Here is a 16,389-nt window from a genome sequence, read left to right as displayed (position 1 = left end):
TGAAGGATCCAAAATGGACCAATAGACTTAAAGGACTGGGTATAAAGACTGATTTGGGGCTCAGTATCTCGTCCTCCGCCTAGTTGCATGGGGAGCGGGAGCGCTCAGTGTTGTGCGTGCACCGCTTTGCGTCTCTGCCTTGCTGTTGGGGTTCACAAGCTTAACCTCGGTACCCGTTCTTAGTTGCTGTTTAATGAAGTGGTTGTTCTTCGCGGTAAGGAGTGACTGGTGCTGCTTGCCTCACCTACATCACCCTTCCTGTCACTTAGTGCCATGGTGTAGGTGACAAGGTGGTGTTCGGTCATAGGTTGGACTCGATGATCTTGGAGGTTTTTTCCAACGTAAATGGTTCTGTGATTCTGTGGAGAGCGAGTGCTGGCAGGGAAGGCTGTCTCGGCCCGTCCCACGGCGGATGAGCTGGGACAAGGCACAGCCTCTGCAGACACCCCCGGGGCCGCGGGGCCGAGCCGGGCCCGGAGCCCTGAGGCGGCACCGCCGCAATGCCAGACCTCGCGCGCCCCCCGCCACGTTCCCGCCCGGGGCCCTTTTCCAGCGCACCGCCCCGGCCGCGCCGCTGCTTCCGGTGTCGCACGTTTCCCTTTCCGGCCGTGCGGGGGCAGCGATGGCGTCGCGCAAGGAAGGTTCGGGCGCTGCCGGCGGCGGCTTCGGCGCCGCCAAGGGCAAAGGCAAAGCCGCTGCCGCGGGGGACTCGGCCGTCAAGCAAGTGCAGATCGACGGGCTGGTGAGCGGAGGGCCCGGGGCCTCCGCGGGCGGGGGGCGGGTGGGGTGACCGCGTGGAGCCGCCGGCGGGGCCCGTCCGTGGGGCGGTGCCGTGGCGGAGCCCCGTGTCCTGCCGGGACCGGTGCTTACCGACGGCCAGGAACGGCTTCATACCCCTGCCGAGCTTCCCGGCTGTGGCCAAGCTACCCTATGCTCGATCCTGGTCAGGGGAGCGGCTCCCGCCCTGTGCAAGCAAAGGCCGGGCCAGGGCAGAGTAAATTGCCTTTAAATGTCCCATTTCGTCTTTCAGCTCCGCCGCTCCTGTGCCCGGAGTTGCTGTTTTCAGCTTTCATACGTTATGCTCATACCATATACCCAGAAAGTTTCGCAGGTGTAAGAGCAGACAAGCACGGTGGGTTTTCCTTCACCCGTTGTGCTTTTTTCTTTCTCTGTCGCGGTTGCCAGGGGCTACTGCGTTTGCTTAATGAGAAATAATATAAGCGGACGGGTTGAAGGGACTTAGCAGAGAACAGAGCCATCTTAATGCAGACAATATATGCAGGCCTAAAGTGGAAGAGTATCTATTAAAGTTGGTTCCAGCTTTGCTGCTGGATCTTTTTGTGTTGGTTCGTGTCTTGCAGAGTTGGTAATAACTATTAATGATGCAAGAAATAAGAGTTACTTTTTAAGGATAGAAGCATTGTTACTTTATTATGTTTGTCAAGTGTTAACAGAACACTGTATAGCAGAAGTGTGAAGGAGAGAGTTGGTACCCCGGTTATGAGAAAGAACATCATGGTTTTGAGACTAGCCTTGAAGCCTGCTTGACATTAATAGTGGTAGTCCTCAGTCATTACCCTGGAGTTACACAGGATAGTAAATATATGGGAAGAGAAAGAATCATGTATTTGTGCATAGTAGGTCTTGTGAAAGAGAAAATTTGAATCACGTTTTTTCTGCCTTGTTCTGGCCAACTGTCTGTGTGTCTTGGCTTTGGCGTTTTCAAGGAGTGGTGAAAACCGATCAATTGTGAAATATTCCTAAAAACCCAGCAGTGGATAGCAGACTGCTCCTGCAGCAGGCTAGTGCCATACACTTTGATAGCAACTGGTACATTTTTTTTACTTCTCATTTTTCTTTGTCCGGCATGTGATCTGCTTTGTGAGCTGCTGTTGATCCAGATCAGCTGTGAGTGGCCCTGATGGTCTGCTTCTGACAGTCCAGCAACGGCTTATGATTTTTTTTGTTTCATGCCTTTTTTTTACTTCTTGTGTTTTCTTCTGGTACAGCTCAGTGGTGCCTCTCGCATAGAGTCAGTACAGAGGGAGGTGATTTACTGAAAACTCTGAAAGCTTTCAACTTTCCACCTCCTGAAGGTATCTCTTAGACCAAGTGTTCTCAGGACATTAGCACTGGTTCGTAAACTTCCATGACATCTGTGATGGAGAGAAATGTTGGCATAAATTTGCTTGCTTTGTAAACAAAGTGGCTCCTGTCACAAGTCCTTCAAATGCCTTACTGAAATTCTCCTGATGTTTTTCTAATACCTCACTGATTTAAATGTCTTCTCTGTGCTCTCACAAAGCAATAAGACTTCATCAGTCATCTTGATGATGACCAGAGTGATTACATGCCAAGAATTCTGAATTCTGGTGGGCATCAGGGAAGTTGGTGATCTCTTTTTCTTCACTGGTTTCTCACCTCTTGGCAGTGGCACAATTAATCTTTCAAATGGGGCTGCTTTGAAAGCAAAGGCATGTTTAGGTAGGTTGCTTTTGGGTCTGTGAGTGCAAAATAGAAGCTGCATCAGTCATCTCTGTATGTGAGAATGTGAAAGTATGTTTAGAAAGCTTGGTATTTCAGAGGAATAGTAAAGTGAAAAAAACCCCAGTATTTGTAACAAAGAGAGAAGTTCTAAATGTCAGGATGTTTCCTTAAAACATAATGTGTAAGTATGCAGCAATATCTACTTTTCGGGCCTCCTTTTCAAATCTGGTAGAGTGTCCTGTAGTTAACTTCTTTCTTATTTTAATCTGTTTAATTTCTTAATGAATAAACTTACATTGAAAAGGGATTCCAGTGTATGTGGTCTAGGTTTTCTAAGAAATTAGAAAATGCAGGGTAAAAAATAATTCTCTAGAAGCTCACATTTATGATGTGCTTTTTCTTTCAGATGAGGTGTAAGAATGCATGTATTTGTTTTTGGCCATCATGACAAAAAGATCAGATGATTAATGCCATATACTACATCCTGTTGTCTTTGCTTCCTGTTGTAGAAATTTCAGTAGAGATTCCATCATGTTTTCTCCAGTCAAGTAGCCTGAAGAAAGCTTGTGTTCACGGTAGTGAACAGGTTTGGGAAAGAGTGACTGGTGGAAAAGAACCTGGGGGTGCTGGTTGACATCAGCTGAACATGAGCCAGTGTGTGCCCAGGTGTCCAAAAAGACGAATGGCATCCTGGCCTTTATCAGAAATAGTGTGGCCACCAGGAGAGGGCAATGATTGTTCCCCTGTATGTGGCACTTGTGAGGCTGCACCCCAAATCCCTTTTTCAGTTTTGGGCCCTCCCCTACAAGAAAGACATTGAGGGGCTGGAGTGTGTCCTCAGGACAACTGTCCTTCTGGGCTGGTTGATGGTGTCAGGGAGCAGGATGGTCCCCCTGTTACCCAGGAGGAAGTAGTCAGAGACCTGCTGAGCTGCTTGGATGTTCATAAGTCTGTGGGACCAGATGGGATCTATCCCGGGGTGATGAGGGAGCTGGCAGATGAGCTTGTGAAGCCACTCTCCATCATTCACCAACAGTCCTGGCTCACTGGTGAGGTTCCAGATGACTGGAAGCTGGCCAGTGTGATGCCCATTCACAAGAAAGGTAAGGAGGAGGATCCTGGAAATTACAGGCCAATCAGTCTGACCTCAGTACCTGGTAAGGTAATGGAGCAATTTATATTGAGTGCCATCACACAGCACCTCAGGATGGCCAGGGGATCTGACCCAGCTAGCATGGGTTTAGGAGGGGTAGGTCGTGTTTGACCAATCTGATCTCCTTTTATGACCAGGTGACCCGCCTGGTGGATGTGGGAAAGGCTGTGGATGTTGTCTGTTTGGACTGCAGCAAGGCCTTTGACAGTGTCTCCCACAGTAAACTCCTGGAAAAGCTGGCAGCCCACGGCTTGGACAGGAGCACTCTTTGCTGGGTCAGGAACTGGCTGGATGGCCGGGCCCAGGGAGTGATGGTGAACGGCGCTGCATCCAGCTGGCAGCCAGTCACCAGTGGTGTCCTTCAGGGGTCTGTGCTGGGGCCAGTTTTGTTTTATATTTTTATTGACAACATGGATGAGGGTATTGAGTCTACTATTAGTAAATTTGCAGATGACACTAAGCTGGGAGCGTGTGTAGATCTGTTGGAAGGAAGGAAGGCTCTGCAAAGAGACCTGGAATGGTTGGATGGATGGGCAGAGTCCAAAAAGATGAAGTTTAGCAAGTCCAAGTGCTGAGTCCTGCATTTTGGCCACAATAACCCCCTGCAACACTATAGGCTGGGGACAGTGTGGCTGGACAGTGCCCAGGCAGAAAGGGACCTGGGGATGCTGGTTGACAGCCGACTGAATATGAGCCAGCAGTGTGCCCTGGTGGCCAAGAAGGCCAGCGGCATCCTGGCCTGTATCAAAAGCAGTGTGGCCAGCAGGACCATTCTTCCCTTGTACTCAGCACTGGTGAGGCTGCACCTCGAGTACTGTGTCCAGTTCTGGGCCCCTCAGTTTAGGAAGGACGTTGAGATGGCTGAGTGTGTCCAGAGGAGGGTAACAAGGTTGGTGAGGGGCTTGGAACACAGGCCCTATGAGGAACGATTGAGGGAGCTGGAGTTGTTTAGCTTGGAGAAAAGGAGACTCAGAGGTGACCTTATCACTCTCTACAATTACCTGAAAGGTGGTTGTAGTCAGGTGGAGGTTGGTCTCTTTCTCCAGGTGACAACTGACAGAATGAGAGGTTACAGTCTCAAGCTGTGCCAAGGGAAATTTAGGTTGGATGTTAGGAAAAAGTTTTTTACTGAAAGTGATAAAGTTCTGGAATTGTCTGCCCAGGGAGGTGGTGGAGTCACCATCCCTGGATGTGTTTAAAAAAAGATTGGATGTGGCACTCAGTGCCATGGTTTGTCAAGAGGTGGTGTTAGGGCATGGGTTGGACTCAGTGATCTTGAAGGTCTCTTCCAACCTGGTGGTTCTGTAAAAAGTTCTGTGAAAAATACAGAGAAGGGCAACAGAGCTGGGGAAGGGTCTGGAGCACAAGTCTGATGAGGGGCAGCTGAGGGAGCTGGGGGTGTTTAGCCTGGAGAAAAGCAGGCTCGGGAGACCTTATCACTCTCTACAATGCCTTGAACGGAGGCTGTAGCAAAGTGGGGGTTGGTCTCTTCTCCGAGGTAACAAGTGATAGGACAGGAGGAAATCGCCTCAGGTTGGTACAGGGGAGGTTTAGAGTGGTTATTAGGAAAAATTTCTTTACCAAAAGGGTGGTTAAATGTTGGAACAGGCTGCCCAGGAAAGTGGTGGAATCATCATTCCGCAAAAGTGTTCGAAAAAACATGTGGATGTGACACTTAAGGACATAGTTTAATGGTGAATATCGTAGTGGGGTTGGGATGATAGTGGGACTTGATGATCTTAGAGGTCTTTTCCAACCTAAACAATTCTCCAATTCTATGATTATCACAAGCTGTCTGAAATAATTGTAAAGCAGTGCCATAATTTGCTTACTGCTTTTTTTTTTTTTGCAAGAGGTGTTGGTGAACTCAGGTTTGTTGTATTCAAGAAATTCTTCAATGGGACCAAATTTTTTGTAATTCAGCTGCTGAAATTAATGAGATTGGTTCACTGATATTATGGCCTTTTCAGTAAGGTGCAATATATTTCAAACTATAAGCTGATGGATTTTAGGACATAAGAAATAATTATTCCTTTGAATGGAGAGAAATTTTTAGGTTAGCTGAAGATTCTAAATTTCCATCAAATATTGGAGACTTTTCTAAAATGCTTTCCTAGTGAAACTTCTAACTGTATTCCACTGTCTAAAATTGCAGTTATGGAGGCATATTAATGCATTTCTCATGATTTTAGTAGTGATATCAGCCAACATAGAAAACTGTGAAGGCAGAAGTGAACTGGTGTATCATTCAAAGGCCTAAGATCTGGTATGGTAAGTAGCATTTTTACAAGATGAGCATCAAAGTCTTTGTAATTCTGAAATCGAACTAATATCCAAAACCAGATACTCCGTGTGGTGGATTGTGGGTTGTGTCAGACCACTAGTATGTAGACAATGGATATGTGGAAACTTCCTTTGGGAAAATAACAGCTGTGTGGTGGGAGATGGGGAACTCTTAGCAAGGCAAGTGTGCTGCTAGGCCAGATAAGTGTTTTTATTAATCACATTTTCCTTCAGAGTAGTTACGAAGCACTGTGTTGTTGCTGGGAAGGCATTTCATTCTCTGCAAACCTTTTGCATGAGGTTATTCTAGGAAGGAAGGTAAAAATAAAGGAAAATAATTCTTCATCTAACTAAATTCTTAAGTGTGGGGTATGCCCAGCCCCTGCCCTGGAGGGATGTCTGCTGAGATTGCACAATCCCCAGCAGGACTCACTGGGAAGGCAGCTAACCTTTTTACTCAAGGCGAGAAAAGACAGACCCAGAATCCTCTGGGAGATCCTTTGTAACCCATTGGCCTTTACCCTCTGAGACCCATCCCCTGTATCCCTATAAAAGCTGCCCTCTGCCCCTGCGAGAGGAGGGCTCTTGTCCCTGGCTTTCCCCTTCGCCAGAGGGGACCAACAATAAAGCTACCTTTCGTGTGGAGCCACACAAGCCTCTCTTCTCTCTGTGGTCTGGCGTGGCCTGGAGGCTGCCCTGCAGAGCTGAGCTGAAATCACGAGCTGACAATCACTAAAGAGCTGACAGCTTCTGCACGGGCCCTCCTGCCAGCAGCTGAGGGAAGACACGGGGCCTCGGGAAGGTGATTCCTTTCGGGACCATCTCTCCGGACCGGTCACCTCTTCCTCGGTCAGAGCTACTGACCCCTCACTAGCTGTAATACTTAAGCACCAAAATTTCTTTTTAAATCTTGGCCTTGCATTTATTTATGCATTCAAAAAATTGCACCCAGTAATGATTTTGGAGAACAGTGCTGGCTGACTGAAAAAGGTTTGCTTATACATGGCTCTTGTGTAGCAATATAACTGGATCCTTAATGCTAAAGCATTAATATGTGCATTACTTTTATCATTTCATTAATGGAAATGATGTTTTTTTTACTCAACCACTGCATATGATTTCTTTTTATACTTACATCCATTGCACAAAAGTTTTACATATTGTAGGAAGTAGCAAAAGTTATGTAGGCTTCTCAAAATGCCTATAGGTTTCTATTCCTACATTTTCTTAATTGCTAATGTGCAAACCCTTAATACTAGTAACAAATCGCCACTAAACCTTAAGATACCTTTGTAAACTTATTTATATTAAATGCAAACAAACATACACTGACCAAAACATAAATATGTCAAGAAGATGGTTAGAAGTTAGGACTTGTCTGCGTTTGTGCACCACCATCACCAGTGTGGCTATAGTGCCACATTCTCTTGTGTCAGATAAGACTCATTTAATCAAAGATTGTTACTTTAAGCTTCATTACATCATCCCTGATCTGGTGATGGTGTAGTGTGCCTGGTGCTTTTTATTCTTATCTATGGTATGTAGAGGATTTATTTACAAAAACATAGATAAGGGTATGTGAGTCTACATTTTTAAAAACCTCCTCATCTAGTTTTTGAATTCTTTTTCAGTAGTTACTCTATTCATAATTGTGATATTTAAGTTGCTTGTGCGTTGTTTTCTTACTACCATCCATTTTTGCCCTAAAGGGTTTGGATAGATTGGACTGTATCCCCAGCTGTTAATAGGGAAAGCCTAGTTAGCATCTTGGGTGAGGAGCCCTTCAGAATATGTTTGATCACAGTAAATGAAGTAAGGTGCCATGGTTACTGAAATCAGTTTCTAAGACTTTTCTTGCAAATGTTTGTTTAATCACTTTTAAAAATGATAACTTTTGACACTCTTGAAAGAAAGCAATCAATTTCCATAGTATTTGAGTAGTTCTGTAGTACCAGTGAAGCCTGTATTGAACTGGCTGAAATCTCTGACATTTCTTAAGTTGTGAATATTGTGCTTTTCCTAGTATTTCTTGTGGGTTTTTTTTTCTTCTTTACCTTTTCTGAAGACTTTGCAAGAATGCACAGGTGGTGGGTTCTGCCTGCTGTTCTTCATAGAGTTTTCTGACATTGCAGAGCTGTAGAAGAGTATTTTAGGATATAATGTCCTTCAGGCTGTATTGTATTTTGTGTGTCTTCCAAAGAAGTTGAAAGGGAATTTTAAGTTGAAGTTTAATCTTGTTGACTTTTCCTTGACCTCTTTCCCTAAAATATTAGCTCAAATTATGCTGGCTCTGAGAGTTGGTGTGTGAATTGAATACTGGCTTGATGTATTCATGGATACCTTGAATCATGGAGAAGATAGAAGAGCTTTGTTTTATATTCTGTTAATCTTCGTGTGTTAGCAGTGAGTTGCATGAATCTAACCCAGAAAGGAGTTTCTGACATATAATCTGTGCTTAAATTCAGAGGAGAAAGCGTTAATGTGTGCTGGTAAGTTGAAAGGGCAAGAACCTCCTTGGAATATAACACTTTCCAGGCTTAGTGAAATTTCTTTAAGGGCAGTGGGTAAAGTACCTGCATCGTGATAGTCTGAGAATGCAAATTTCAGTGTATTTTTTCAGTGGATAGCAGTGGATACTTGCTAACAGAGCACAAACTTTAAGTGATTTGTAAGAGTGCATTGGTGCGCTCAGCATCTCCTAAGTGTCATGGTAACTGTACCCTAGTGAGGCATTTAGAACCGGAACATATGGTATCGCTTCACACCGTGAAACTAGTGTGCTGACAAAAGGAGTTAATCTAAATGTGGAGATGGCTTAAATGTGTTGATCAGTGTTACACTTCAAAACTTGAAGGGGAAAACCTTATTTCAAAACAGGCTTTTCTTTTTTTGCTGTGTGCAAAGAGAAATAATGTGTTGCCCTCTACACTGCTGTCATTAGCAGTTAAAGTTCTCGTTATTTTTTGTCCATCTTATGTGCATGTCAAACTGGTCTCTGGTGTGGTAATTGTGTATTCATAGCTCCTGTGAAAACAGTAGATCGTGCTCTTGTGATTCCTATTTAGTTGTGTTGATACTGAGGACAAGAGTATTTCCACCAGATATCTTTCAAATAACTTCCTACCTTTTAGTGATGAAAATGTTACATCTAAAACGCAGCAGATGGTAATCATTACCTTTGTGTCCTGTTTGCTGTTAACTTTGACTCTATGAATCGGGAGGTGACAAGTGATGGCTTTGTTGCTGAGGCAGTGCATTATGTCTGCTTGAACGCTGAACATTGTTAAATGTTCTCCTTTGGTTTTCAGTTTATTGGAAGAGAATTAGAGCTTTGCAGCTAATGTTCAGTGGGGATGTAGGTGAGGGAAGTGTACATGGAACTGCACACTCTGGGGAGAAACCCAGCAGGTACAGAACTGAAAGGCCCTTGGTGGTGTGTATGAAATGAACAACTCCTACACCCTATTCACTCTTACGACTTTTTCTTCCACCTTTTAAATAAATCTTACAGACTATATGAAAGACCTTGTAGGAAGAGGAGCAAACACTCTTCCTCCCCCCCCCCCCCCCCCCCCCCCCGTCTTTGAAAAAGGATGATGTATCTTCAACTTACTGTTGCTATAGTATTTTATCATTAATCTTTCTTTCCCAGAGATATTTTTTGGATATGGTTACTTTGGGTGTTGTTTTTCCATATTTACACACAAACTGAAAGTACCTTCTCAGTGACAGTACAGTTTAGAACATACTGTTCTTTCATATTATTTTTAGTCTTCCAGCAGCATTCAGATTGCAGAGACGTGATACTGGCTTTACCGACACTGTGCAACAGTTTCATTAGGTTACTGTATAACAGAATAATACCAGCTTTATGGAAAGTAAATAAACTGTTAATGTACCAAATGGAAAAACATTCAGGCTCGTATAATAATTATTCCTGTTAGTATTTTGTATGATTATTCAATAATCTAAAACCACGACAATAGAGCTTAACTTTGATAATATATTTTGTAATGTGCATACACGAAGTTACTTAAGCATAAGGTGGGAATATTTTTGAATAACTTGTATGTGGATATTTATTTCAGATAAGCATTCTGTTAATTTCTTTTGGCTTAATCAAATTTTAAAGTTAATAGAGAGGCTTATTTACTCACTGGAGTTTGAAGATACACCTGAATTTTGCTTTATGCATGCAAAAATAGGCTGATTCTCTTCAATAAATATTTGCGTTTTTTCTGGAAAGTGGAGGTTAGGATGTTGCTTTGAGCATGTAAGAGTTGTTGGTCTTTGCCTTTGTTCTGCTCACATGTTGTACTGTGCTTTGCAGCATGTTTGCTGCACATCCTTCCTGTTTCTTGGAACCCATATCTGTGCAATAAGCAATGTGCATACCCTTTCCTGTTAAGCAAGTGTTCTTTGGTGTTTAAGAACTTTGAGGTGTGAATCGCTTATTGATATTAAGGGATTTTTTTTATGCATACCTGAGAAAAGTATGCAGTCTCTGACAAAATTCTTCTTCATTGTAGGGTTGAGTTTTGAGCACTTAGGATTCAGGGTTTTTTACGATCACGTTATTATCAATGCAAAAAAAAAAAAACCAAACTGTTTTAAAGCTTTTTAAACTTTAGATGAGATATAGGATATTTACTGCAGTTGTCATCACTCCATGAGAACAATCTGAGAGCCATACTGCCTTCTCCATTGGCATTCAGTGATAAAATTAGAATGGTTGTTTTTAATCTCATTGTCACAGTAGCTGTTATTAGAAATGGAACTCTTCTGGAAGTGATTTTCATGTGGCAATGTTCAGGTGATGTTTGAAAGATGGGAAAGCTCAAGCAATAACTGACGTTCATGGTTTGGTTTTGTTTTTTTTTTTTCCTCAGTTTTATACTTTTAAGTCAGCAGGAAAACTGAGACTCCATCCAGGCTTGGTTCTCTGGCACTAGCTGTTACTAGGAGGATCTGTCTCTTTTGCAGCCCCTTAGCACATAACCAAGTGTTTGCCAGAAAGGCTAAGAGTTTCAGTGTAGAAAAAACTGTTGTGCAAAAAGTTATAAATTATTAAAATGATATGGAAGTCATGTCCGGTAGGGATTTTACTGGTTACTTGGAAGCATCTGTTGAATGCATATGGAAGTCATGCTTCAAGGACACACCCTTAGATGGTGTATTTCAGTTTTGTAGTGCAGGGTACATTTTTTGAAATAGATCAGTAGTATCAGATGAGCTCCCACTCCCTCGTCCCCATCTAGGTCTGCCCTACTTTGCTAATTTTTGAAGGTCAGATGGATAAGGGTAACTGTCTTGCAGTTTTTCTTCAGCTTCAAAATGGTAACAGTCTGGCACAATCTGGTTAAAGAATAGGCTGTTAAATAAAATTGCTCCTGCTGCTTTTGGCTGTCATCTTTAATCTTTTTATAGGAAGCTGTTCGAAGTTGATGCTAAGGAAAACCTTGTAGTTGCAATACACTCCTCACTTGAGCGCCATGAATTTTGAATGATGGTGATTCACTAATACACAGAACATATGTGTCGACTGGATGTTGAAGTATAAATGTATAGCTCTGGTGTTTTGATTAGAAAATGTTGAAACTGTGCCTGCCTCTACCGCTTCTATATAATTTCCATATGTTGTGCTCTGAAGGAGTATATTCATCAGCTTTCATTCTTGAAATGATGACTAGATACTGAATTCATTACAAATAATAAATATGAATTATATTGGCAATTTGCAAAAGCTGCCTGAAATACTGAATGTTTTCAAAAGTTTTTTGTTCAGTGAGATTTGGGAAATAAAATAAATAATATACTAAGTAGTCCTGGGGAAATGCTCCATCCCACTTGTAACAAGCAGAATTTTGGATGTTAATCTCATTGCATCCCTATCACTGCCTCCTGACAGTGTGCTAATAACATCTAATGCCCTGCCACTCGCACGATTGAGGTCCTGGGGCTGTCTTACAGAAATATTTCCACAGGAAAGTGATTCTGCAGTGCCAGTGGCCTTGGCGGTTTCCATGGGAATGTGCATGAGTCCATGTACTGTGAAATGTGTTATGAAACTTTTTATTGCGGAGAACTACGTTATACCAGTGTGTGAACACAGCAATGGGGAGTCTCAATACACGTGTAATGGTGCATTTTTGCTTACATTGATGCAATATTAAAGTGTGCTAATGGCTTGTGATTAACCCTGGACATGGTTGTTAACCTGAACTGGTGTAAAATTCAAATGTAGAGGGACAATAATGAAGAAGAGTGGTCTATTTGGTAACCTTGATTAAAATTCAGTATTTTTCTGTTTTAATAACCTTTGCTTTTCTCCACCATTTAATTAATTTTTCCTTTGATGTACTGCAGTTTGTGTTTAACTTCTTCCTTTTGCAAGAACAAGCAGCTCACTTGGACATGAGTAAATAAATTACTTAAACAGATATTTCGTGGTACCTACAAGACATTAGCTGATGAATGTAAATTCCTGGCACAGTCAAGGAAAACCACAGCCTATGAAAAACCAACATGCCTCTAACTAAAACCCAGTAATCTTCCCTTCTAATGTTGTACTTGTGCAGAAACAGGCTTGGTGTCTTCACTATTTCAGTTCTTAAGTCTGAACTCCACCTACCTGTGGAGTCTTGTCTCAGTTTGTCTTTTCCATCTTACATTTTAGATACTAACCAGTTTTAGTTCTACGTATTGAGAAATGGTCTCTTTCATGTTCTGTGTCTGGTTTTATATTAAATGAGTGACTTTTGTAATTTGACATAGCTTTTTTAATAGGCTTTGATTTTGTTTTTTAAATCTTTGTGACTTTGAAAGTATCCCAGTAATAGAATGAGTGAGCAGCTAACCCATGTTTACAGCAGCCGAGCTTGCTTCCCGTGAATAGCGTGTGTGTCAGTCACTTGGCAGTGTCTGTAGGAATCTGGGCTTGAACTGTGGGAGCGACCCCCTTGGCTGGAAACTGGGGCTGTTGGAGGGTGCAGCCAGGCTGTGTCGCTGTAAGGAGGCCCCTTCTTGTTAGGTTGGCTTTCCCTCTTGCTTTTAGGGAAATTCTAGAGCTCTTAAATCACAGCTCTTAAAACACAGTAGTTCTTCTTTAAATGAGAAGTAAAGCAACTGAAAGAGCAGGTATTCTAGAAGTATTTTTGGTGGTGGTTAAAGCTTTGCTTTCAGTTTGTGCTGAATGTGCTGCTGAGCTACACATAATCTGTGTAAGAGTGTTCAGAAAGTGAAAAATGAACGGAATGTCCACTTCCTCTAGACTAAGCTTCAGGGTAAGCAAGGTACAACTTTTCCAGCCATGCCCCAAACAATGCACATAAGCAATTAATGTTCAGGAAGGAGCGATAAAATGCTTCTTGGCCTGTCACTGACTTAAAATTGTGCTTTGAGTCAGCTGCTTACTGAGGTAAAGTGGCAAGGGATGTTATATCTGGCTTATGGCTGTGTATGGATATTATCACCTTCTTTGTCCTATTGGAAAATAGCCCCAACCAAATGCTAAAGGAAAGTGAGATGGCTGTAAGCAGGAGGTAATATGGAAAACCATCTAGATTCCTATAATTACTGGGTGAAATGGTTCCTAAACTAAGCAGAAGTGACAGAAAAGACTTACTAAATCAATAATCTGTTATGATTTGAATAGTTTTCTTTAGCCTCATGTACATATTGTGGAGCAGAAAAGTTACTGATGTTTCCTCTTGCAGCTAAGTTATCTGAAGTCTTGAGGTTTACAAACTGAGCAAGTGTTGTGGCTTAAGCAAGTGATATAAGAAGACACCCAGGGAACAAAAAGCTTTGAATGCTTCTCATGTGCTTCCTAATACCAAAAAATGTTAATATAGTACAGAAGCATGTAACATCATTCCCCCCATAGTTCAAGATGGACTATCTTCCATTTAATTTAACATGGATTTCCAGAATGGTTTAATGCTGAGGAGCTACATGAGACAAAATTGTCAGACTCCTATAATTTATCATTTCAGTGTGAAAATAAATGTAGCATCCTCTGCTTGAGGACCACCTCAGATCAATACATATTGTTCATTGTTGGTGAATTTAGGCTCAGCTCCAAGAAACTTTCACTTGTGTCAAAAGGAGATTTTGATATTTGCACCCGATTGAGACGGTATGAAACGGCATGCATCATTCCGTTACGCTTCCTATATAATTATTGTTTTTAAGCCCCAAATTTCTGTCAAGTTCAGAAATAAGCTTTTAACATCTGGTGTTTAATTAGCTGTTGAGTGACATAAAATGTAAGCTTACTATTCCAAGAATTGTATTTACAAAGGCTTTATAAATGTTGGTGTTTAGGCTCTAGCGAGTCAAGATAAAGGTAAATTATTGTGGGGCGTTTGAGGTCGTCTGTCCAAAGGATGACTGCTACACTTGCTAGATAAAACAGTGAGGGCTAAGTCTCATTATTTCTGAAGTTGCTGTTCAAAACAACATTTTTCTGAAGTTACCTTGCTTTTAAAGTCTACTCGGTCTTGTCCTTTTGGCCTTAGATTTTTTGACGGAATGTTTAGATTAAGTATCTTTCTGATTGCTTCTCAGGAATTAAAATACTTTTTTTTTGGCCACCAAACATAGTTGGGACTGAAAATATCTGCCAAAACAATTACTTTTAGGATGTTGAAGGTCTTAATGGAAAACTGTATTACTTTTTTTTTTTCTTTTACTTCTCCAGAGATAAAATTGGTCTAACAGCTTTAAGAACTTTTATTCTTAGTATGAAGAAGAAAAGAAAACATGTCTAGACATCCATCATGTCAAGAGTGGTCAAAAATGCAGTCCTGTTCAATAAGAGAATCTAGAAAAATTCAAAGATCTCTGCAGAGGAGCTAGAATATGCATTTAAATGAATTCTGTGTTTGTCACTAGAAATTGTCATATTTCTTGAGATTAGTGTAACCTGTAAAATTCAGTTTCACCTCTAATCTTCAGTTTCATAGAATGGTTTGGGTTGGAAGGGACCTGAAGAATCATCTAGTTCCAGCTTCCCTGCCATGGGCAGGGACACCTTTCACAAGACTAGGTTGCTCAGAGCTGCTTTGAATACCTTCAGGGATGGGGCATCCACACCTTCTCTGGGCAACCAGCGCCAGTGCCTCACCACCCTCACAGTTAAGGATTTTTTGTAATAGCTTATCTAGAACCAGTCTCTTTTGAGTTTGAGGCCATTCCCCTTTGTTCTGTCACTACCTGCTTTTGTAAATCCTCTCTGTTACCCTTGTAGGCGCCCTTCAGGTGCTGGAAGGCCACAACCCCAAAGCCTTCTTCTCCAGGCTGAACAAGCCCAAATCTCTCAGCCTTTCCTCACAGGAGAGGTATTCCATCCCTCTGATCATCTTGGTGGCCTCGTCTGGATTCGCTCCAATGGATCCGTGGCCTTCCTGTGCTGGGGACCCCAGAGCTGGATGCAGCACTGCAGGTGGGGTCTTGTCAGAGCAGAGTAGAAGGGGCGGAATCACCTCCTCCACCTGCTGCCCACACTGCTTTTGATGCAACCCAGGATACACTTGGCTTTCTGGCCTGTGAGTGCACATTGCCAGCTCATGTCCAGCCTCGCATCCACCAGCACCCCCAAGTCGTTCTTGGCAGGGCTGCTCTCCATCTGCTCATCCCCCAGCCTGTGTTGGTACTGGGGGTTGCCCTGACCCAGGTGCAGCACCTTCCCCTTGCTCTTATTAAACCTCATGGAGATCCCATGGGCCACTTCTTGAGCTCGTCTAGGTCCCTCTGGATGGCGTCCCATCCTGCAGGATTGTCAACCACACAACTCAGCTTGGTGCTGAGCTCATGCCATGACTTTATGTGGTGACAGGTCTTGTGCCATGAAGGTACTTATCCAATACCTATGAGACCAAGGTTATCAACCTGTTGATTTTGTGCTTTTGACATGTTATCTGTCACAGTGCTTCCTAGAACCCATTTCTGTGGACTGCACTGATTAAGTTGGAATTTTTCATGTGTGTCTATAAACATCTGTCTGCTTAATCTTGTGGAGGAGAGCGTTATATGTATCAGACATACGTTCCCTTACTCTTAGTCGTTGCAATGGTATCTTTAATTTACTTAAGAGTTCCTTTTCTCCTGGCAGGAAAGTTGAGAGTTTCTGTTATTGTCTTACCAAGTGGTGCTATACCCAGGAGACAAATCAGTTCAAGGCAAGTTTTTGCTTGGTCAGCTTCCAGAACTTGTCTTTTGTAAGTGTAAGATAAGCACTTATCTGTAGTGTGTACAAACCTCATCTGGAACTATTAAAATGTTAGCATTGCTCACGTTTCACGATATCTAGGTTTTTTGTATTTTTTCCCAAGTCTTTCTTTAAAAACAAAGCCATTGCATGGTTACTTGAGGATTTCAGAACTGTTTAATTGAATTTCATTTTTGCACAGCTAATTGGTTGTTTCAACACGACACCAGTTTAGATTTGCTTTTAGTGTAGGGTG

General features: G+C 42.5%; 1 protein-coding gene across 1 annotated transcript in view; it reads left to right on the top strand.

Annotated features, from left to right (window-relative positions):
- Positions 1-599: 599 nt before the first annotated feature.
- EIF3H (eukaryotic translation initiation factor 3 subunit H) overlaps positions 600-16,389 on the top strand; it is a 97,008-nt gene continuing 81,218 nt past the window's right edge. Inside the window, exon 1 of the mRNA XM_082299035.1 lies at positions 600-742. Within this exon, the coding sequence (XP_082155161.1) occupies positions 623-742 (120 nt within the window). The 5' untranslated portion in view covers positions 600-622. The remainder of the gene's footprint in view (positions 743-16,389) is intronic.

The sequence above is a fragment of the Coloeus monedula genome, assembly GCF_965178545.1.
Source record: "Coloeus monedula genome assembly, chromosome: 1".
In the NCBI taxonomy this organism is placed as follows: domain Eukaryota; kingdom Metazoa; phylum Chordata; class Aves; order Passeriformes; family Corvidae; genus Coloeus; species Coloeus monedula.
This window is presented reverse-complemented; position numbering and strand designations above follow the sequence as displayed.